The 20,637-nt window shown below is 49.9% G+C and overlaps 4 protein-coding genes across 4 annotated transcripts; 2 read left to right on the forward strand and 2 right to left on the reverse strand.

The window, feature by feature from the left end:
- The first annotated feature begins 2,248 nt into the window (after positions 1-2,248).
- Positions 2,249-3,858, forward strand: LOC148316289 (protein CEBPZOS-like). The gene is made up of 4 exons (XM_088285643.1): positions 2,249-2,437; positions 2,532-2,650; positions 2,824-2,868; positions 2,988-3,858. The coding sequence occupies exons 2-4, from the start codon at positions 2,533-2,535 to the stop codon at positions 3,074-3,076; spliced, it is 252 nt and encodes an 83-aa protein (XP_088141769.1). The 5' UTR covers positions 2,249-2,437; position 2,532; the 3' UTR covers positions 3,077-3,858.
- Positions 2,741-9,228, reverse strand: cebpz (CCAAT enhancer binding protein zeta). The gene is made up of 17 exons (XM_088285644.1): positions 8,720-9,228; positions 7,116-8,581; positions 6,736-6,967; positions 6,485-6,632; positions 6,321-6,409; positions 6,038-6,091; positions 5,840-5,942; positions 5,687-5,749; positions 5,513-5,579; positions 5,142-5,254; positions 5,000-5,060; positions 4,475-4,647; positions 4,351-4,395; positions 4,187-4,276; positions 4,047-4,114; positions 3,889-3,970; positions 2,741-3,240 (listed from the first exon to the last, which is right to left on the reverse strand). Exons 1-17 carry the CDS (start codon positions 8,921-8,923, stop codon positions 3,080-3,082), a joined length of 3,219 nt encoding a protein of 1,072 aa, XP_088141770.1. The 5' UTR covers positions 8,924-9,228; the 3' UTR covers positions 2,741-3,079.
- A 286-nt stretch (positions 9,229-9,514) lies between these two features.
- On the forward strand, positions 9,515-13,475 carry ndufaf7 (NADH:ubiquinone oxidoreductase complex assembly factor 7). Its single transcript, XM_088286131.1, has 10 exons — positions 9,515-9,832; positions 10,341-10,507; positions 10,582-10,662; positions 10,738-10,848; positions 10,916-11,129; positions 11,387-11,445; positions 11,513-11,626; positions 11,878-12,021; positions 12,081-12,254; positions 12,488-13,475. The coding sequence occupies exons 1-10, from the start codon at positions 9,760-9,762 to the stop codon at positions 12,704-12,706; spliced, it is 1,356 nt and encodes a 451-aa protein (XP_088142257.1). The 5' UTR covers positions 9,515-9,759; the 3' UTR covers positions 12,707-13,475.
- LOC148316292 (serine/threonine-protein kinase D3-like) lies at positions 9,845-20,357 on the reverse strand. The gene is made up of 20 exons (XM_088286130.1): positions 20,006-20,357; positions 18,434-18,572; positions 18,219-18,350; positions 17,739-17,902; positions 17,000-17,186; positions 16,856-16,933; positions 16,620-16,770; positions 16,374-16,497; positions 16,221-16,298; positions 15,897-16,137; positions 15,036-15,088; positions 14,888-14,960; positions 14,636-14,742; positions 14,303-14,464; positions 13,955-14,053; positions 13,616-13,883; positions 13,232-13,317; positions 12,362-13,171; positions 11,872-12,221; positions 9,845-11,126 (listed from the first exon to the last, which is right to left on the reverse strand). The coding sequence occupies exons 1-18, from the start codon at positions 20,213-20,215 to the stop codon at positions 13,022-13,024; spliced, it is 2,502 nt and encodes an 833-aa protein (XP_088142256.1). The 5' UTR covers positions 20,216-20,357; the 3' UTR covers positions 9,845-11,126; positions 11,872-12,221; positions 12,362-13,021.
- Between the last annotated feature and the right edge of the window lie 280 nt (positions 20,358-20,637).

A 20,637-nucleotide genomic window follows, 5' to 3' on the forward strand; every position in this document is an offset into this window, starting at 1 on the left:
TTGGTGGAATGTATTCAAAGAAATTTTTGGACTTGACTTCTGCTTTCATGTAATCAAATGATTGAAATCCCTTCACAGGGTCTTTAACTTCAAATTATTATTAGTGGCAAATTGGCAACAAGGAAATGTTTTCCAGCAGGCGTTCAAACTCGTGCACGCTCTTTGTGGCTGACTGGATGGTGAGCACGACTTTTGTTGGGCTTTTATGCAAACCAAACACCGACACATTGACTGGGGATCATCTTGCTCAGGTTTATTAGCATCAGCACGTTGCGCTAGTGGTTAGCATGTTTGCCTCACAGACAGCATGCCTGACGGAACAGAGCACTCACCTGATCCTTCAACTTCAAGAAAACCAATGCGAAGTGATGGTGGCCGGATGCTGGGAAGTGAGATGCTGCCACCTCGTGGTGACAGTCTGAACGACATGCGAATCTAAAATTTTGCTTTTATTTCAACACTCGAAAGTTTAGCACTGAACAATCTGTTTATTCTTGCCGTTTGCAATACCCAGAAAAACAAATCATACTTAATGTGAAAGTGATGGATGGATAGATGCCATAAAAAAAAGAAAAAGGTAACCTAATGGTCATTTAAGAAACACCACATGGCCTTGTGATCATTTCAAAGGCAGCACATCTCCATGGAAGCAAAGCAGCAGGGGGCTTGTGGGCGGGGGGGTCATGGCACACAAAGCTGCCGCTTAGAGAACATTTAAGCTCGTTTCAGCTCAAACACGTCACCCCGCGCGCGCGCACACACACACTAAACGTGTACACGATCGTGTGCAGCAGCTCAACGTATCAACTCCTTTTTTTTTCTTGGCGAGTCAGTGGAGACATGAAAAGCTCAGCAGGAAATCACATGGTTTCATGCGTGCCATGTGCCCTCCGCACCATTTCGCATCTGAGACTATTTCACGCACGCGCGCGCACACACGCGTGTGTGAAATGCAGCAGGTTTGCAAAGTGCCATTTTAAATAAAGAATCTTTACTTTGCTCGTGAAACATAAATCTTGATCCTGAGGAGCAACCAATTTCATTTCTTGAAGTAGTAAATTATCATCGAAGTGATAGCAGCCAATGGACAAAATGAGCAACGGCAGCAACCTTTATGAAGAAAATTGCGGATAATCTATTTTCTGGCTGCACGTATGTTGTATGTTGGATGCTCTTGGCGCTAGTTTAAAACTGCGCGTTTTCTTCTACTGCGGTTGGGCCATGAACGTAACACACTTCATAATTGAAAGCACGACCAAGTCGACAAGTTATTAAAGTGCGTAAGAAGGTGTCCACAGCATCGTCTCGCGTGGTGACTTCGCATGATGACCTTCAAAAGTGACTTTGCAGCACCTCAAATGTGATCTCGTGGACAGTAAAAGGAACTTCTGACAACCGCGCTTTGATGCGGACGAGCGATTTAATATGCCGGCGCTCGCCATTAGCTGCCGCATCAAAGCCAAGACCGGCTGTCGTTGTTGTGGTGGTCGTCTCCTCCTCGGCTGGGGGGCGTTGCGAGGTCCGGCGTTGGCCCGCCGCCGCCGCCCGTCAACGTCGCCTCTTATCTCCGCTCGGCGAGCTGGGGGGCTTTTTTAGCGGTTCATATACAAACGAGCTGGGTTGGTCTCATCTCGTTAGAGGCCAGGCGGAGAGGGGGCGGATGGACACCTCGCATGCTCATTACGTGCAAACAAGATGGCGGGGGAGGGCCGAGGACACAAGAAAGGGGCTTCTTTGAGGACACGCCAGCCAGAGACCCCTTAAATGCGCGCGCACACTCCCGCACGCCACGTACACGGACACGCGCGCGCACACTCAGACTAACTAATAAAAACAAAAGGTGAAACAAACGAAGGCGTCACATTTTGGCGTATTCACTGACTCTTATTTTATCATAATTTTTTCTGAGGTTGTAACAACAATTTGATCGTCATGATTTGGTCATTGTTATAGCGGAACAATACGAAACTGTGGGACAAAACATTCCTTTAAAACAAATATTGTATAGTGTCAAAATAACTTATGTCACATTGACATTAAAATCAAATTTAAAGCGCAGTAAACCGGTAATAAATTCAACCGTGAAGTAATGCTGCCACCTGCTGCCTTAAAGCGGAATTGCAGGACCGCGCTTAAACTGAACTTGGACTGGAGGTGCTGCAAACCTTAATTAGGATCATTAGAAACAAACACAGTAAGGTAAAAAAAAAACGACTCAACACAGTATTTAAAAAAGTTACAATGTAGTACTACTGTTCTAAAACGCGTTTTCTCGTGTCGGTTGTACAAAGCGAACGCGCGAGCTTCCGTAGTCGTTAGCAGCGTGTCGATGTAGCGTGTTAGCGTGTCCTCTTTGACCCGACGAAGCTCTTCAGCCTTCCAACAAAAACGGGACCAGTTCCCGATGCTTAATTTGCGCTCTTGCCAGCACCGCGAGGTGAGTTTAATTCGCCTTACACTGCACCTTCACCGAACAGTGAGCTCCACTTCCAAATTAAATGTACTCCGTTTGTGAAATGTGCGCCTGACAGGATGAATCCCAAACCTGTCGCACCTTGGGCCAAAAAGTGGATGAAAGGCATTATTATCGTCGAACTAGTCGGCGTCTTTGGTGCATATGCACTTTTCCACACCATGAACTCCAGTCAAGGTTTGCACACGCACACACAAACAATTCCAGTCATCAGATAATCACTCACACACTGCATGTTAATCCTTTCTGGATACATATCAACTCCAATGACGTTACAGAGTTTTAATTAACATTTGAATATCAGCCGTTTATCGTCATTTTGCTTTACAAGTTAATCTGAATTGTTTCAGAATTCAGGAGCACAATGAAAAGAAGGTTTCCGTGCATTCTGGAAGGTAAGAACATACATGATGCTTTTCGGTCATGAAGATGCCAGGAGCAATCACTTGTAGACCGCAAATGATTCATGTCGTTCGGCTGACACGCTTGCTGTTGTGATCCAACCTGTCGACAGTTTACTACAAGTCCAACGAGTTGGCGGGCGAGTACGGCGTGCGTCAGAGAGACCAACTGGATTGGGCGAGGGACGCCGGCAGCCACTGACAACTACTTCCTCTTCCTCTTGTTCCCCTTCGTCGTCATCATCTTGTTGCCGCGTGCAAAGCTCTTCCTCTTGTTGAAGACGGCCTTCTTCTTGCGCAGCGTCTTGGCGTCGCGGTCATGGATCCAGTCATCGCGTTGGCTCTCCCACTTGAGCTGCTTCACGCCTGCAAACAATTTGGTGAGAAACTTTGAAATCTGGGGGAATAGTATATGGGAAATTAATTTCAGGCGACGTCGATGTTGGCAATAAGAGTTATTTGCATTTCAAGACATTTGGAAAGCGAAATAAGAGTTCTTGCCAACAACATCATAGGTGACACTTGAGATTTTGGGATGACCAACCGGTGTGCCACAGCAAATTAGTGGGACAGAAACGGGGTCGGGGCTGACAATTTTTATGAATAAAGCCGCAGGGTTGAGGCCAGAAGGCGGGGGACTGGCCAGAAAAAAAGGGTCAAGTGCCCAACTCGGGTTAAGTGTTCACTTGTGAATGGTATTTTTTTTTCATTTGCGCTAGTACTGAGCTCATGCTTGTTGTTTTTAAAATACAACTTGTACTTTTTGACACATAGTTTGAGTAAACTTCATCTTGGAGTGGCAATCACTAGTGGCTTTTGAAAGCCTAACCTGCGCTGAGCACCTAATTGACAAGTGTGCAGAAAATAATGAAGCAAATGACGAGGACGCTGTGATTTGCATAAAAAAAAAAAGAAATTCACAAGTAATGTACACTTTTTTTGTGGTGTTCAGAAGGAGCAATAAAAGGTTCTGTTTGAATTTCCTATCAATGCCGTCGTGTCTTTAGTCGTTACCTGCTTTGTCGGTGTTGGCCATGGCGTTCAGTCCGATGCTGTCAAACTTGACGCCGGCGTTGTCGTCCAGCAGGCAGCCAAACTGAAAGAAAAAAAAAATTATCGTGAGAAGCAGTTTTTTTGTTTTTTTTTGTGTCTTTTTTGGAGCGACTTCTGACCTCCTCTGACGTTGCCAAGATGGACGCTCCTTTTTCTTCTTTCTTTTTCTTTTTTCCCGCTTTGGAGGCTGACAAGGAAGACGCAAAATGACAACATCAACTGTTGAAATCATTTCCCAAGTCAACGAATGAGAACAAACCGAAAGACTGCGAGAAGTCCGGCTCGACTTGGCTCGACTTCCTTTTGGCTTTCTTGGAAGGCGGCGTCTCATCGGGAACCTCCTCTTCATCTGAGGAAGAGGAGGAGATTATTACACCAACTCCATGAAATAATTGAAAACTCAAAACAATATCGTTCACTCACCAAAGTGGATATCGTTGCCATCGTCGTCGTCGTCAAGTTCTGGAACTGAAACCACAACCAAACCCAAAAATGGATGCCACCCATAATCTGCTCAAGTCATGACCGCAAAAACATTTTTCTTTACCGTCCTCATCCTCTAATTCATCTTCATCGTCCATAAAAGCTCCTCCTTCTTCGCCAAAGTCTTCTTCGTCCATGCTGCCCAACGACACCTCCTCGTCGTCCGACACGTCCGATTCGTCATCATCATCTGCGTCCCGTTTTGCGCCTTTTTTTCTTTTGCCGCCTGACACGTTCCTGACATGTCGAGAAAGGCGCAATTAGCTTAGCGTGCGAGCTAGCCGCCATCTGAGACGCGGACAACATGCACAATCTTCTTTCAAACACTTTTTCTTTTCAATGGCTGGATTGAAACTTGTCACTCATTTTTTTTTTATTTCAATGTGCAATTATTACTTAAAAAAAAAAGGTCTCTAAACAATGAATTCATTAGAAAAAATAATTATAAATGAATGTGATAATGGATCATCACAATTCTTTGAATAAATCCTCCGCGCCTCCAAAAAGTACACACAACCATTCAAATCATTTGGTCACGTGATTTTTCACGTCTTTCTTTTTTTGTTCCATATTTATTTGTTAAGCTCACCCAGCAAAGTCCAAGTCTCCATCTGGGAACTCGGTGTAGTACGAGTCCGCTTCACATGAGTCTGCCAAAAAATAAATAAATAACTTGTCAGCCACAAGGAGAAGAAAAAGGAGGAAGAGGAGCGTGCGGAAGGAGGACCGACCGAGGATCTTCTCAAACTCGTCGTCGTCGACGTCCTCCAGGCTATCGCGGTCATCGTCCAGGTCCTTTTTGCGCCGGCGGAGCACGTTCTCCTGCTGCCGCTTCTTGAAGAAGCTGCCAGGCAACAAAAGGCGAGAACGACCGGCTCACAACGCTTGCAAAATGATCCGATGCCGTCGAAAACGACGCAAACGAAGGCGGCCGCCGCACTCGCTTTCATTCTACGCGACAAACTCGCAAATATGGAGCTGCCGTGGGCCACGACTCGCAGGCCCCGCCCCTTAAAGCCACACAACCGGCACGCAACTACGACAAAAAACGTTTCAAAGCGGTTGAAATTTGGATTAAGCGTTCAAACAAGGGAAAACTCACCGATAAAAGAAGATTTGGTCCACAGGAATCTGACTTTCTTCTTTACACAGAAACTTTTCGCTGTTCACTGATGCAAAAAAAAATAAAAAACAAGGAAAATTGACTCGATGGAGACCTACTCTGCCATCTGCCTTCAACAGAATCCAAAATTCTTTTTGATGTGAAGAGCGTCACCTGCTAAACAGCTGCCACGTGATGAGCGCACTTTGGGCTGCAACATGGACGTGTCCGTGTTCTCTGCATGACAAAAACGGCACATTTGTCACGTCTTCAACTTCATGGCGACATTTTTTTTTTTTTTTTTGAGGGGGAGTGTGTGCCGATTACGTTTGCCCTTGGTCAGTTTGGGGTTCCTGAAGACAAATCTGTCAAGGAAGCGCATGAGGGTGAAGTCCTGCAGGGGGTCGCCAGAGTACTGGATCGAGTCCGCCTGTCCACACGTCACACATTTTCAAGCGCCCGACAGCGAGCAGGAGGCAAACGCGTTCATAGCAAATTGTCAATGTTGGGAATTTGTTTTCTCACCTGCAGGAGCGTTTTAGCGAAGAGCGACACAGACGGGTGGAAGTGCAGCGCCAACTGTGCAAGGAAACGAGAAACATTCAAAAGACAACTGTGATGTCATCATCAGTCGACAGCAAGTGCCAAAATGGCCGCCCACGGAGATGTACAAACGTGGTGGATTTTGCGGCTTCGGTCAGATTTCACAAACGCGATATTGATGAAAATCCCGCGTGAAAGACGAAGATGTTTATTGGCGATTCAACTATCGGACGCAAAAGAAACGAGTGCGTTGCATGTTTCTCACTTGCTGAAGTTCCCACAATGTGGTGTGGTCGGCGCCGCAGAATAACGGATTCCTGTGGAGCGGGTCGTGGTTCTGCACTTGGTTACCGCCTGTTGACAGCACGAGCACGCCAATCAATCAATCAATCGATTAATTGCGAACTGAATTGCTGAATTGAGGCGGACCTTTCAGGTTGTGATGATGCACCCACGATGGCGCAGGTTTGGACTCGCTTTCGCTCGTTGCGGCCTCCTCCAGCTTGTCGGCGTCAGCGAAGCGCTCCTCTTCATCGTCGTTTTCTTCAGGGAGGTCTTTGAACACCTCTTCTCCGTCCTGAGGCCAACCAAAATGATCGGCCATGTTATTTGGCGTCACGGAATGTTGTTAGTTACGTGTGTGTGTGTGTGTGAAGTTGCTTTTTGGAAGGCGTTCGTACTTCTCCCTCCTGCAGCAAGGTCTTGAGTCCCGGCTTGGCCCGCATGACCTCGGAGACGAGGAAGAGGGCGCCGCACGCAAAGTTGGCGCCTTGCTCGGCGCAGACCTGCAGCAGACGCTTGACGAAGGCTTTGATGCGCCGCAGCACCGTGTCGGCCTTCAGGGATTTGTAGAGCAGGTTGAGGAACATGTTCTGACGAGTGGACGTCGACAGACCCGCGTCCAGAAGCTTCCTGCGCAAGACCACAAGAAGAGACGAGAGAAGGTCACGCCAGCACGTGACAACATCACAAAAAAACTTTCAAGGCAGAGACTTTGCTTTTTCCCCCCCAAATGGAATCGTTGAAGTTATCGTGCCAAATCAATGCAGCTGTCGATTACCTGTACAAGGCGACGTAGTAGCGGTCGGAGACACTCTGCTGGGCGTCCATGACTTGGAAGAGCAGCATGAGCGCCTGCACGGCCGTGTTGAACTTGACCAGATGAACCACCTTGAACAGCGTGTCCATCTGCTCCGTCACCTTCTCGTCCCCGCTGGGGGCGAACGGGTACGCCCGGTTGACGCCCGACAGCAGCGCGCTGAGCATCTTAGACTCCACTTCCTTCTTGCTGACGCAGGTGCGGAAGAAGGAGAGGTAGATGGCGATGAGCTTGGCGGCCAGCGCGTCCTCTTCGGGGCTGAGGCGCACTTGGCTGAGGAAGCAGACGGCGTAGTACTGAGCCTTGGCGCTGATGTTGGCGCGGAACATGAGGCGCTCCACCTCGCAGCACACCACCACCTTCATGTTGGGGTGCTTGTGCAGAAGCGTCTCCAGCAGGTGCGAGGCCTTGGCGGCCATCTTGTACTCGGGGTCGCCCAACTTGTTGACCAGCTGGATGAGCAGCGCCCGCTCCTGCTCAGGCCGCTGGCACAGAAGCTCGTGCGCGGTGGCCAGCGCTTTGGCCTTGGTGGCCGGCACCGTGTCGCGAGAGACCTCGTTCAGCGAGTCCACAAACTGCGCCACGTGGTGCTTCAGGTGGTGCTCGAAGTACCAGAGGATCAGGCGGCGGTCGCGGGCGTCGCGGTTGCCGCTCGCCATCTCCTCCAGCTTGTCGAACGGCCGTTGGTCGAAGGGCCGCAGCTTCCTGTTCTCCGGCAGCAGGTCGGACAGGAGCAGCTCGCGCAGCGTGTCCAGCGCCATCAGGCCCATCCGCCGGTTGCCTTTCTTCCTCACCATGGACACCATGTTCTCCACGTGTTCTAGCATATGGACCGGAGCGTCCTGGATCAGAACCGTCATAGCCGCCATCCTGTCGGCCAGAACGCCGGCCGAGACCACCGTCTTCATCCAGGCCGAGTTGGCTCCTTTCTGCAGGTTTTTCTTGTTCTTATACAGCGCCACATCGGCCTCATAGAGACGCTGAGCCAGAGTCTTGTAGGACGACACCATGGCGGGATCCTGCGTTTGCGTGGAGCCCTCCACGCTGTATTCCAGGTCATACCATTTGCCTCCGGGTTTGACAAGCAGGACTTTCCTCTGATGGAACTCAAACACATTCTGTTTGCCTCGTTTCCCGGCCGACAATGTTCCTTTTGTCACCTTTTCCTTGTTCTGCTCCTTCTGTTGTGGCTTGGAAGCTTTTGCCACAGCAGGTTTCTCCGCTTTAGACTTTGGGAGCTCCTTCTTCTCAACTGCTTTTTCTTCCGTCTCGTCCGGGAGTTCCTGTAAGTGGCCAAGTTTCCTAATGCCCAAATTAGTGATGAACCTTTCTAGTTCTCCTTCTTCCAGGTCATCTATGGCGCCTTGCTTGCCTCCGTCCACCAGCTCGTTGGACTCGTCCACGTTGGACAGGAGCACGAAGTCGGCCTGAAAATAAAAACAATTCATAAAAGACAGTAAATTAGTTCAATCACTACTTCTTTTGGGACTTTTTATTCTTTTACACAAGTATGTGTGCCGTTGATGAGGTGCAGATTTATGTGAAAATGGTCAGAATGTTTGAACCTGAGTGCCACCGAGCCTCAAAACTTCCTCCAGATTGAACTCGTCCACCTCCACCTCGTGGCCATTGACTACTTGGTCCCCTTCGTCGTCGCTGTTTTCCTCCTCCATCTTGTTTTTTTCCGGCTGATTTTTCCACTTTTTGCCCACGTTCGACTTTTTCCGGAGCTTGTTTTTGGCCGCCATGCTGCTAACATGAGGATGCATGAACCGGAAGTGAACTAGTAAACGTCACAAAGTCGTTTCCGCAATAAATGTTTTTTTTTGTCCTCTTAAACTCGAATAACAAGTTTGTAACACTATTATCAAATATATTTATGTCTAATAATATAAAATTAAAAGTTAGATGATTTATGTTTATTTTATCCTACAAAACAAGACGCTCCGTGGGCACGTCTGCCTCAGAATCCGAATCCACTTAAACCAAAACAATGTAAGAAATATAAATATATATTTTTTGACAGTAAATATGATCATTAAATGGAAATGAACGAAGCGCCAATGAGCTAAACAATCTTCGCAACGCGAACCGCAGCTCGTCCAATCAAAATGCTTGTTCTTGACATTTGGTCAAGTTTTAATTAATGCAGGCCAAAATTTCAAAATAATTCAAATCAAGTCAAATATGAACCACAGCCAGGATTCACAAGACTTCATATTTATTGCCAAACACATTCTAATATTTTCCTTAGTAAAATGTAACGCATAATTCCGTAACTGGATCCAAATTCTTAAACTTAGCGTTGTAACTTGTTTAATTGTGAAAGGACAGCGGATGTTTGTTGTCTGTCTTTTCGTTGAGGCGCGTGAGTGCGGAGAACTGTCTGCAGCAAAGACTTTCCGGATCGTAACACTCAAGCATAATATAACTTTATTTCTGTCTTTTGCACTTGAAACGAAAGCGTTATTTCTTTGTATAGTGTTTTGAGGCATTAATGCTAACCGCGCTAACGCTCCACGTGCTGAAAGTTACATTGAACACAAATCGAGCATGACACTTGCGTGAGCGTCTGTGTTGCATTTGCTTGTCATTTTAGACAAAAATGTCGGTCGTTCGTGCTGCCAAAACACAGCAACTGCTCAGGTTGATTCATTTTCGCAGTCCTGCATCATCAGGTAAGAATTGTGATGGTGAACATCAACATGGCGTTTTGAATAATAATCCCTCAACACGGATTTAATACTCATTCATTAAAATGACGTTGTCTTTATTTAATTGAAACATGACTTAGTGTAAACATTTGCATATTAGAAACGCTTAGTGGGTGGTGAATGCATGTAGTAAGCATGTTATGGAGATCACAACAATGTCGAAATAGTGCAAAGTAGCGTCTATAAAACGTACTTATTTTCAAGCTTTATGCACAACACTAATACCAAACATACTTACGAGGTGCAGGCGTTATATTTGTCCGCTTGGTGCTTCCATCCTCACATTCTCCACTGTAGCATCTGTAACGTTTAATGTGTGTGGTTTTAAAAGGCGTTTTGGCTTGTTGAGTGACATCAGCAAATGCGCGTGCAGACATGACAGTCTGGTAACGAGCCAACCGGTGAAAAATCTGTGAAAGTTACTTGGCAGATTGCTCGATTAATATTTCAAAGAGCGTTTGTTTGTTGTCAGTGTGCTGGCGAGCGGCGACCGTCAGACTTCGGAGCTCCTCATCTTCCTCTTCAGTGGACGATGCGAGCGGAAGCTCCATGCTGCGACACCTGACGTCCAAAATCAAAGCCACCGGGCCCATTTCTGTGGCCGAATACATGAGGGAGGCGCTCACCAACCCGGTCATGGTGCGTCTACAACTCGCTCATTCTCCTCAATGAGACACGTGGCGCCTCATAATTTGTTCATCTTGCAACTTCAGGGATATTATGTGAGGAAGAACATGCTGGGAGCCGATGGAGACTTCATCACGTCGCCAGAGATTAGTCAGATCTTTGGAGAGGTCCTTCCTCTTTTTCAAGCTTTTTTTTTTTTTTTGGCCTGCCATGCTATCTCAATCAAATTGTTGTTTGTGCAGCTGCTGGGCGTGTGGGTGGTAAGCGAGTGGATGGGAGCGGGTCGGCCCAAACAGCTCCAGCTGGTGGAGTTGGGACCAGGAAAAGGATCTTTGGCCAGCGACATTCTCCGAGTACGACGGGAGCGCCGCGCCCTCGTTTTGTTTTTCCATCGTGACGTTCGCTGGTTTCCTCTCGCAGGTTTTCGCTCAGCTCCAGCCCGTGCTGAGCTCTGCTTCGGTGTCGCTGCACCTGGTGGAGGTGAGTCCGCTTCTGAGTCGTCTGCAGGCGCAGACTCTGGTCGGGAGCGACGGCGGCGAGGTCGAGCGGCAGGATGAGTCCGTTTACCGGCACGGCCGAACCGCCGCCGGCCTGCCCGTGTCCTGGTACCGCCGCTTGCAGGACGTCCCGCCTGGTGAGCGTAAAATAGAAAAATAGACGGCAGCAAAACTCAGCTGCATCAAGGTTCATCTTCTGAACCTGTTCAACATCGCAGATTTAGAATTGGTAAACGATTTAACGTCCATGAGGCAGAGAAGGTCCCCAATAGTTTAGCAATCAAGAGACTTTTAGCGCCAATTATTGATTTCATGATGAGCGAGACCAGTTCACTGCTGTAAACGGAAAAGAAATTCTGGAAGAACCTAATTTCAAATTTCTGTTCTCATGCAGGCTTCAGCATCTTTCTGGCTCATGAGTTCTTTGACGCGCTACCCATCCACAAGTTTCAGGTACCAAGAGGATTTCTTGCTTTTGACACAACTTGCAACTTGCTTTAGTTTTTTTCTTGGGTGCCAGCGGACCGAGCGAGGCTGGCGTGAGGTGATGGTGGACGTGGACCCCGAGGGGCCGGGCCAGCTCAGGTTCGTGGCGGCGCCGTCGCCCACCCTGGCGTCCGCTACGCTGGTGCAGGTGAGCGGTTGGCGGGTGGGCGACGCGACATCACGCCAATGTTAGTGATGTTGCAGAAATATTCCCCCCAAAAAATTGATGAGGATCAGGAGTTGGCAAATTTATGCTCAAAGGCCACATTTTATTTTCAAACGTGACGGATCATTTTTCTTAATGTGAATTTTTTTTGGTCATTTTCTACATTGAAATGAATGCTGATCGAGCTCTTTTGTTTTGTCGTGTGTGGTGCGCGCACCCGTACATACGAGCAGGATGGCGAACGTCGGGCCCACGTGGAGGTCTGCGCCGAGGGAGGCGTCATCGTCCAGCAGCTGGCGCGACGGGTGGCCGAGCACGGCGGGGCGGCGCTGATCGCCGACTACGGCCACGACGGCACCAAGACCGACACCTTCCGGGTAGAACCACGTCGCGGTCACGCCGATCGTGTACTCATCATTCTATCGGTTCTCATCAGGGGTTCAAAGGTCACCGTCTCCACGACGTCCTGGCGTCTCCCGGCTGCGCCGACCTCACGGCGGACGTGGACTTCAGCTACGTGCGGCGCATGGCGGGAACGGGCGTGACCTGCTTGGGTCCGGTCGCTCAGAGAACCTTCCTGAAGAACATGGGCATCGACGTACGCATGCAGGTAAGTGCGCTTCGGACGCCATCGTATTTGTAGCGCACAGTTGTCAATAGTGAGACACTAGTAAGCTGGCTACTAGTGCGGCCATCAGAATAGTAGTAGAAAAACACCTTCTTCGTAAGACGCAGGTTGCGCTGCAATGTCCGACTTGTGGCAAAGACGTCGATGACGAGAAGCAATCAACGCTCCAGCGACGTTTCTCGTGCGTGATGACGCCCCCCTTTTTTCCCGCTCAGGTCCTCCTGCGGAACAGCGAGCAGTCGGCCAAGGCGCAGCTGCTGAGTAGCTACGAGGCGCTGATGGACGGCGCCAAGATGGGCGAGCGCTTCCAGTTCTTGGGCTTGCTGCACCCCAGCCGCCTCGTCCGGCCCAAGATGGCCGCCGGGCTCAAGCTGGAGAAGAAGGCGCCGGCGCAGGCGCCCGTCGCCGGCTTCACCGACATCCGCTTCGCCTGACAACGCCGCAGCAACCCCAAGCGGAAAACAGTCAAACAAGTTGAAGAATAAAAGGGTGACGCGTTCGTTACCTGAGCTCAACTTCATCAAACTGTTTGTCTTCATTTGGATCAACGTTCAGATGGACTTTGTCCCGGGACTGCTCGCGAGTCACAGAACACTGAAGTAGAGCGTTTTGGTTTCCCCCCCTCCCGAAATCTTTTTAAATCCCAAAAGGCATTTCGGACTTCGCATGCTGGCGATGTTGGAATTTCGAGGAGCTCCTTGCAAAAACGTCTCCCTCGATTCCAAACGTTGAAGAAGCCCGCCCGCGGGCTAGGCGTCCTGCCGTTCCGAGCGAGGCGAGCTCGCACGTTGCTTGTCGCCAGCGAATTCCTCCCAGCGTGCGTCGTCGCTCTGGTGCGTGATGAAGCGGTCGCCGTGTCGCGTCTCCAACCGGCGAAGGTCCTTCCAGGTGTCCAAGTCCTGGCGGAGCAGACGCTCGTCTCACTTGATCCGGTTTTCCGATTGAGGTTTGTTGCTTACCTGCAGCCAAGGGTGACTCAGCGACTTGTCTACGCTGTAGCGCTTCCTCATCTTCACCTGCAGCAAGTTGTTGATCAGGTCCGTTGCTATGGCGACAAGAGCCGATTCAGAAGTTGAGTTGACAAACTTGGATTGATTGTTTTTTGTTTTGTTTTTTTTAAAGTGAGTGAGTGAGTATTCCAAAAAGTTTTCAAAATGTGTATGTAAAACAATTTATTTGTGTAGTAAAAAGTATGTTGGCGAATTTTTGTGCGGATTCCATTTCATTGATTCCACAACTTACACTCTCATTTTTGTTTCGCAAGCATCCCAATTCGCAGACGAAACGGGTCTGCTGCGGCCGCCTTGTGTCAGCGTCGCTTAGTTAGTTTGCGAGTCTCCTACCGTCCTCCGAGATCTCCTTCCAGGGGCTGGGCGGGTACATGAAGGCGGCGTTCCGGATCTGGTCGTCGATGTCCTCGTCCTCGTTGAAAGGGAACGTTCCGCTCAGGCTGACGTAGACGATGACGCCCACAGACCACATGTCCAGGGAGCGGTTGTAACCTTTGTTGTGAAGAACCTCCGGCGCCAGGTAGGCCGGCGTGCCCACCACAGAGCGGCGGAAGGACTTTTCGCCGATGATGCGAGCGAAGCCGAAGTCGCACAGCTTCACCTGAGGACCACGAGAAGGACGGCGGCGTTCACGTCGAGCGCTACCGCCGTTATTTTTGGCGCGTTTGCAACCTGAGGCAAAGGATCCGCCGAGGCCAGGAGGACGTTTTCAGGCTTCAGGTCGCAGTGGACGATGTTTTTGAAGTGCAGATGTCTGAGGGCCACCAGGATCTGCACACAACAAACGGCAAAAAGATTCATTTCAGACCACCTGACTTTCAAAAATCTTCTCGTCACATTCCGGCTGAAAAGACGAGATTTTTTTTTCTCCACAGTGCCGCAAACTGGTGTCATTTTGCCAGATGGAAAGCAGCACTTGTAACTCGTTTCCCTGGAAGCGGGTCAGGCCAGCATGTTTTCTGCAGCAGAAAGCGAAGGCGGTGGGCGAGTGTGAGCGAGGTGATTATTTGTGGCTCTCACCTGCGTCACCAAGAACTTGGTGAGACGCTCGGGCAGGCGACTCTTCTCGCTGGACAAAATCATCTCCAACATGTCACCGTGGAGCTTCTCCATGACCACAAACACCTGCTCGGGGGTCTCAAACATGCAGTCCAGGTTTACGATGCCGGGGTGCTGCAGGCTCTGGATTCAAAGCGAGACAGACAGACTGAATGTCCGCCATATCGGATGTGACGGATTTTGCATTGAAATGATTTTGATATTGAGCACTTGCTAGCAACATGCCACATTCAATATGGCGGAGACGTTGCCGTCCGGTTTGGGGTCGGTCTCGATTTGAGGTTTGTACAATACCTGCAAGATGGCCACCTCGTTGCGCAGCTGGCTCTCCTGCTTGGTTGGGAATCTCTTTTTGTCGATGATCTTGATGGCCACGTCGCGACCGCTCTTTCGATGTTGGCCTGATCGAGACGATGACAACAACCACGCGCCCCACATCAAAATGCATCAACATCATCCCAAAAATCTGTCCTGAAGTGAAGGTTCTTCAGCACACCACTAGAGGGCGCCCGAATATCACAAGTACACACTCCGAGCTGATCTTACCTCCGTACACGATGCCAAATTGTCCCGACCCGAGGACGTCGTCAGAAAAGATTTGATAGACGGAGCTGATATCCTGAGGAGGAGGAGGAAGATAATCACGATCAAGACGAAGATGCTTTTCTGATGTTGTTGACATGCGAGGACTCACCACGTTCTCTTGGATCTGCGAGTTGCAAACTGATATGCTGATGGACAGCTTCTCTGTAGACACAGCATGGCATCATTTTCTTTTTTTTTTTTTTTGCTTTTAGCCAAGTCAAAGCCATCTCCACTTCCTGTTTACCACAATAAAGGCAACACAATGCTTGCCTGCCTGCCAGTGAATTTCCATGAAGGCACCGCTATTGATTCAGGAAGGCTGCCCGTGCCATCCTCGTTTACATTTGGGTCAAATGTTTGACACGCAACTTTTTTATTTATTCACCTATGAGAAAAACTTCCTGAAGCGAGACCTTCCTGTCATTGGGGGCCGGTTTGACATTTAAAAAAAAATAAACCAAGTGTTGTGTAATATATGCATTAGCATAATGGTGTGCAATGTGACGTCAAATGGGGGAGGGAGGGAAAAAAACGCTAACCATTTAGAAAGATTTACATTGTTGAAGCTTTTCTGTTAATTCGGCACCAAATGAGGCATCAAATCCTCTGAAATCCCTTCAATCACAATCACTTGAGTCAAGCATGACAGATGTAGCTCGGCTCTATTCCGGATTCCGCTTCCTGTTTCGTTCTCAATGCAAGCGCTGCTGTAGCGAGCACCAATCAGCTGCAAGAACGAAGGCAGGAATGAGCACTTATGCGCGTGTGGCTGCGGCGGTCCAACTCAGCAAGGTGCCTGCCTCGCTTTGTCCGAAAGCTCAAAAGTGTATGTAGGAGTCATTGGTGTCAAGGAAGTACAGTGGACTCCAGCATTTTATTTTTTTTTTGCAGTGTTGGGCTGCTCTCACCGTTGACCAATCACAAAGGACGACACAACGAGGCGCCAATGTTTCCGACATTCAAGACTTACCGTGGCCCCTCCCCTTTCCGGCGCCCAGGCTGGGTTTGGGCGTGAGGGGCATCATGGCGCGGCGGATGGCCTTCTCCCAGCTGCGGCCCGTTTCCTGAGCCGCGCCGCCGTCGTCCTCGCCGACGTAGTAAACGGCGCCGGACGCGAGGACCAAGCGGAAGCACGGAGCGCTGCTGCCCGTCGTCGGGCCGACCACTTCCCGCGACGCCTCCACGCGCAGGATCTCGGACAACGACAGCTCCTGCGAGCACGCATCGGAACGGTCCAAGCCATTTGCTCAACCGAAGATGAGTCGAAAGCCAGACAAGCCTTGTGCGTCCGTACCTTGTAGAACTTGGCATCGCTGTGGTTCTGGAAAAGCGTCAGACTTTTGCAGTCCAGACACCAGAAATGTCGCTTCCTCTGCACGGACGCGTTAAGGTCACAATTCAACACCAGACACGCGTGTGCGGCTGGCGTGTGCGGGACTTGACTGACCATGTTGTCGTGGCAACCGTAGTGCACCATCCAACCTTCTTTGACCACAGCCGAGCTTCTCCTCTTGGCGTGTTTGATGGACTGAACCACGCGCATCAGAGGGATGTTGCTGCTGCTCGATGGGCTACATGCGCACAAACACGCAGAAGTAAAAATATCTTCTCCACTTTCTTAACTTAGCGACCAAAATGATCATCAAAACGGCAAACATGTAGTTGGGCCATTTTTGATGGACGTGCGCATGACCTGATGGCTCGCCCCGTCTCGTCGTCAATCTTGAGGTCCTCCAATAAGGCCCCTCGGTCCTGCTCGTCGGCGCTTTGTCCTCCGTCGCTGCCGACGTCACCGAGCTCCACCTCCATGGTGGCCTCGCCGTCCACGGTGGGACCGGATGCTCCTTCACAAATACAAGACACGTACGATGCCGGAGGTGACGTGTCGACTTCCTCGACGGAGCCAAACAAAGATGCGGCCGCGCTCACCTCCGTTGTCGTGGACCTCGCCCATGCAGTCTCGAGGAACTTTGTCGGCGCAGCGCTTGTGACAGTTGAATTTACAATCTGAAGCAGAGGCGGCGCGTCAGAAGCCGGAGGACGAGACGCGGACGCGGACGCCAGCGCGCTGACCTTTGCACTGCAGGCCTTGTCGGAAGAGACCCTTGAGCAGACGCTGGCAGTGCTGACACACGGTGGGCCGCGCGTACGTGCGCACCGAGAAGGTGTGCGGGAGCTTCACGTCCGCCGCCATCGGCTTCGGCATCCAGGCGGGACGGCCGCTCGGCGAACGACTCGCGGCGCCCGGCGAGGGGCGCTGCTGCTCACACGGACACAAAACAACAGCGCGTCACCATCGCGAAGAAGACGAAACGTCCTGCAGAAACGATTTAAAATGAAGAAATGTGACGTTTAATGAATAATTTTCTTTGTGGCTGACACACAAACAAAAAGAAGGAAGCAAAAAGGACAATCCAAAGCTTTCCACTCCACGGAACAACCAGCTTCCTTTTCAGAGCCGCTGGTGCCAACCCAACAGGACCCATGTGACCCCCTTTGGATAATCCAACTTCTTATGTCACACACTAACTACATTTAATTCCAAATGAGCAACGTGTGACCCTCTAATGATGCAATGAGTTGTGTGTGTGTGCGTTTGGCAAACACTTTGTTGGCCGTGTGGAACAACAGGATGGAAAATCAATTGCTTTGCCTCCAGCTGCTGTTAGCACGTGTGCGTAATGTTGGCACAATCTCGACGGGCTAGTGTGTTACAAGCCTGTCACTCTGCAATGTGACGTGAAAATGTGACAAACTTCAAGTCAGACGTCAGACCTTTTGGTTGTCGCAAACGTGGACGGCATCTCAGTACCTCATCCTGCGGCGCGCTGCAAATTTTGGGGAAGTCGACCGAAGGCGGGCGCGCTAGAGACGGCGGAACGCCGCTCAGGGAGACGGACGCTCGTCTCCTCTTGACGCCGCTGCAGTTGTTCGGAATCTTCAACGCGCAGCGCTTGTGGAAGTTCAGACCACAACCTGCACGACAGCACACGCACGCTTTATGTCAACGTCGGCTCGGACATTCTAACGAAACGAGAAAGCAGAAGATAGGAAACGGTGCGTGAGCTTGCCAGGAGAGCTTACGATTGAGTGCAACTCAGAGGAAACACAGAAAAAAAAAAAAAAAAAAAGGCCCAAGCATCGAGCCCTGTGGGTCACCACACTTGAATCAGAACTCATTTGTACAAAAAAAAAAAAGAAAAAAACTTCTACCAACTCATGAGCTTTGGCTTTAAACATTCCAATGGATTCCCTCAAAGAACTTTTTTTTTTCCCCCAACTTTGACGTTACCGTCACACTTGAGGCCTTGGCGGACGAGCCCCCACAGCATCTGGCCACAGTGATCGCAAAAGGCAGGCGAGCGGTACGAGTGCACGTAGAGCGCGTGGGGGCAGATCTGGAAGTCGTCGGACGAGGCGAGAGCTGCGATCAGAAGACATGACGTCAGCGGTGGAAAGCGCGTTTCAGACGACGACGACGACGAAGAGCGACGGCCGCCCGCTGACCCGACAGGACCACCTCCACCAGGTCGCCCTCGCGAATGTCCTCGGCGGCAGTGACTCGCTGCAGGATGTTGTCCGAGTGGAGGTCGTGGCGGAAGAGCAGGATCTTGTCGTGCATCCGCAAGAAGCCGCATTCTGGGAACTGACGTGGGAGAAGAGAAGAAACGTGCAAATGTCATCAAACAAACACCTGCGCGCAATTTATTCATCGTCAGTGAAGCTTACCTTTTTTTGGAATGAGGGACGAAAAACACACACAGAGTTAAATTGACACCACGAAGATGTGAAACATTAATCTGATGTTATTATTTTGCCCTGGATTTGAACTCAGGAAAAAAGAAAAAAAATACTGCGGCGTCTTTTAATGGGCAAGCGAGAGTTTAATGCACGCTGAGTCTGTCTTTAATCTGCTATTAACTGGGCCACACACGCACACGCACACGCACACACACCAACCATTCGAGGTCATGAGAGGCCTCAGGCCGTGCCGTGACCTTTGCTCCCTGAGGTGCGGACACCTTTTGACCAGCGGGGGGGGGGGGCAGCGCAAATGTAGCCCCATAAATTGCAGTGCACTCAGGAAATCATCATCATCGTCATCAGACTTGAGCGCACTAATCCTACAAAAAGCACAAACGCGCACACACATTTCGACTAAAGAACGTGCATTATGTAAAGGCACTTGCTGGAATATGGCCAGCTTGCTTTCATCTCTTCATGCCGTCCTCTGAGTGCTATGCTATGCTAACATGCTAATTTGAATGTGAGCATACATTTAAAAGAGACATTTGGAACTAATCATTTTCAGACAAATTAATTTAAACTGGAAAATTTCATGACCTCTCCCAGTCAGGAATTCAATTTTTCAAGAGGGAAAAGCGAAGCTGCCAGGTCCACGCGTGCCGGCGTTCATGCAAACACGATGGTTGATTTCCTTCTCAGATTTAAACATCATTTACATCAAATCTAAAGTCACTTCCTGATTTCCTAACTGAAGCCCAAAGCAACTTTTTGGTTGTGTGGCGGCTGTCGCGATGCGAGCAACTATTTGTATCCTCTCGGGGGCGCCACGGGAAGAGCGTCTGCTGTGCAAATCTTCCCGTCAGACGGCAGATGTGCATGTCGAAGGTCAAGTGAGGATTTAGTCATCAGAATGTGGAAAGTGAAGCTGACATGTTGGGAAACAAACGTTGGGAGAATTAAAACCATTTCGCGCATTTGTTGCAGTTTCCGACATCGCTCAACTCGGTGCATCTGAGCAACTCTTGGCCTTGGTTGCCATGGCAACCCTCATGCGGAACAGGCAAGTCCGTGGAGTGTCCTTACGTCGCCACGGCAACATAGGGCAACGCTCACTCTCGCGCGCGCACGCAATATAAAAAGTCGTAGTTGATTGTGTTGACCAAGCAAGAAATACTTGTTTGAACTTCTATTTTGTTGCTGTTGCAAAATGTTTTCAATGTCCGTATGAATGCATGAATGAATGAATTGAGCGTCAGTGCCACCAAGCTGAGGAAACACAAGGAAGTGCGTTGCTAACCCAACTTGTCAAGCAAGGCGACTTTTCACTTGTACCTTGTGATCGACGGCGGCGCAGACGAGCTCGGCGACGGCCGACAGCGAGAGGTCGTTGGCGTCCAGTGTAAGCGCTTCACGGGTCAGTCCCATCTGGAGCCGGAAGGAGACGCCGGGGGCGGAGACGCCGGGGGGTCGGCCATCGGGCGGGACGGGTGACGGCGAGCGAGCCGGAGGGGAAGGCGGCGGCGAGCTGCTTTCTGACGACATGACGGGCGACAGAGGGCGTGAACCGGGCGCGTCCCGCTTGTCCTCACACGTCACATTTCTCAGGATGCAAACGTCACTTCTTGTCGCCAAGCCACAACATTTTGACACCGCTCACCGTTTGGCACCAGCAGGAGATTTGTCGTTATCTGGACACACAAACGCATCACGTCATTCATCTAAAAATCTGTTTTACATTTGGTTCACTGAAAATCAATTGTGGGTTCAACTTCAGACTGATAGGTCACTTCTGGGGGCAGGAATGTCGCGCCGCACCTTGGTGGGGTGGCGCCCTCACGCCAGCTACGACTGCTCCAATTAAATAGAATTTTTTTAAGTGCGGTTGGTGACATCCCGATTCACGAAAAGACAATTGTGATCAAATCAACAGCCCGTAGGACTCTCTTCAAATCTCATTACATTTA

Source organism: Idiotropiscis lumnitzeri, chromosome 21, assembly GCF_059441095.1.
Source record: "Idiotropiscis lumnitzeri isolate Australia: NSW breed Sydney's pygmy pipehorse chromosome 21, RoL_Ilum_1.0, whole genome shotgun sequence".
Classification (NCBI taxonomy): domain Eukaryota; kingdom Metazoa; phylum Chordata; class Actinopteri; order Syngnathiformes; family Syngnathidae; genus Idiotropiscis; species Idiotropiscis lumnitzeri.

Bases quoted from the DNA above. Each gene is read 5' to 3' on its own strand.
- cebpz (XM_088285644.1), bottom strand. From the start codon at position 8,923: ATGCATCCTCATGTTAGCAGCATGGCGGCCAAAAACAAGCTCCGGAAA. The intron at 8,582-8,719 runs GTTCAAACATTC...TTTTATTTTCAG, and splicing joins TGAGGCTCGGTGGCACTCAG to GCCGACTTCGTGCTCCTGTC. The intron at 4,115-4,186 runs GTTTGTTCTCAT...CTTCCTTGTCAG, and splicing joins GGACTTCTCGCAGTCTTTCG to CCTCCAAAGCGGGAAAAAAG.
- ndufaf7 (XM_088286131.1), top strand. From the start codon at position 9,760: ATGTCGGTCGTTCGTGCTGCCAAAACACAGCAACTGCTCAGGTTGATT. The intron at 10,508-10,581 runs GTGCGTCTACAA...TTGCAACTTCAG, and splicing joins CGCTCACCAACCCGGTCATG to GGATATTATGTGAGGAAGAA. The intron at 10,663-10,737 runs GTCCTTCCTCTT...TTGTTTGTGCAG, and splicing joins TTAGTCAGATCTTTGGAGAG to CTGCTGGGCGTGTGGGTGGT.
- LOC148316292 (XM_088286130.1), bottom strand. From the start codon at position 20,215: ATGTCGTCAGAAAGCAGCTCGCCGCCGCCTTCCCCTCCGGCTCGCTCG. The intron at 17,903-18,218 runs GTAACGTCAAAG...GCTGTCGTGCAG, and splicing joins CCAAGGCCTCAAGTGTGACG to GTTGTGGTCTGAACTTCCAC. The intron at 17,187-17,738 runs GTACTGAGATGC...CCGTGTGAGCAG, and splicing joins GCAGCGCGCCGCAGGATGAG to CAGCGCCCCTCGCCGGGCGC.
- LOC148316289 (XM_088285643.1), top strand. From the start codon at position 2,533: ATGAATCCCAAACCTGTCGCACCTTGGGCCAAAAAGTGGATGAAAGGC. The intron at 2,651-2,823 runs GTTTGCACACGC...GAATTGTTTCAG, and splicing joins CACCATGAACTCCAGTCAAG to AATTCAGGAGCACAATGAAA. The intron at 2,869-2,987 runs GTAAGAACATAC...ACCTGTCGACAG, and splicing joins GTTTCCGTGCATTCTGGAAG to TTTACTACAAGTCCAACGAG.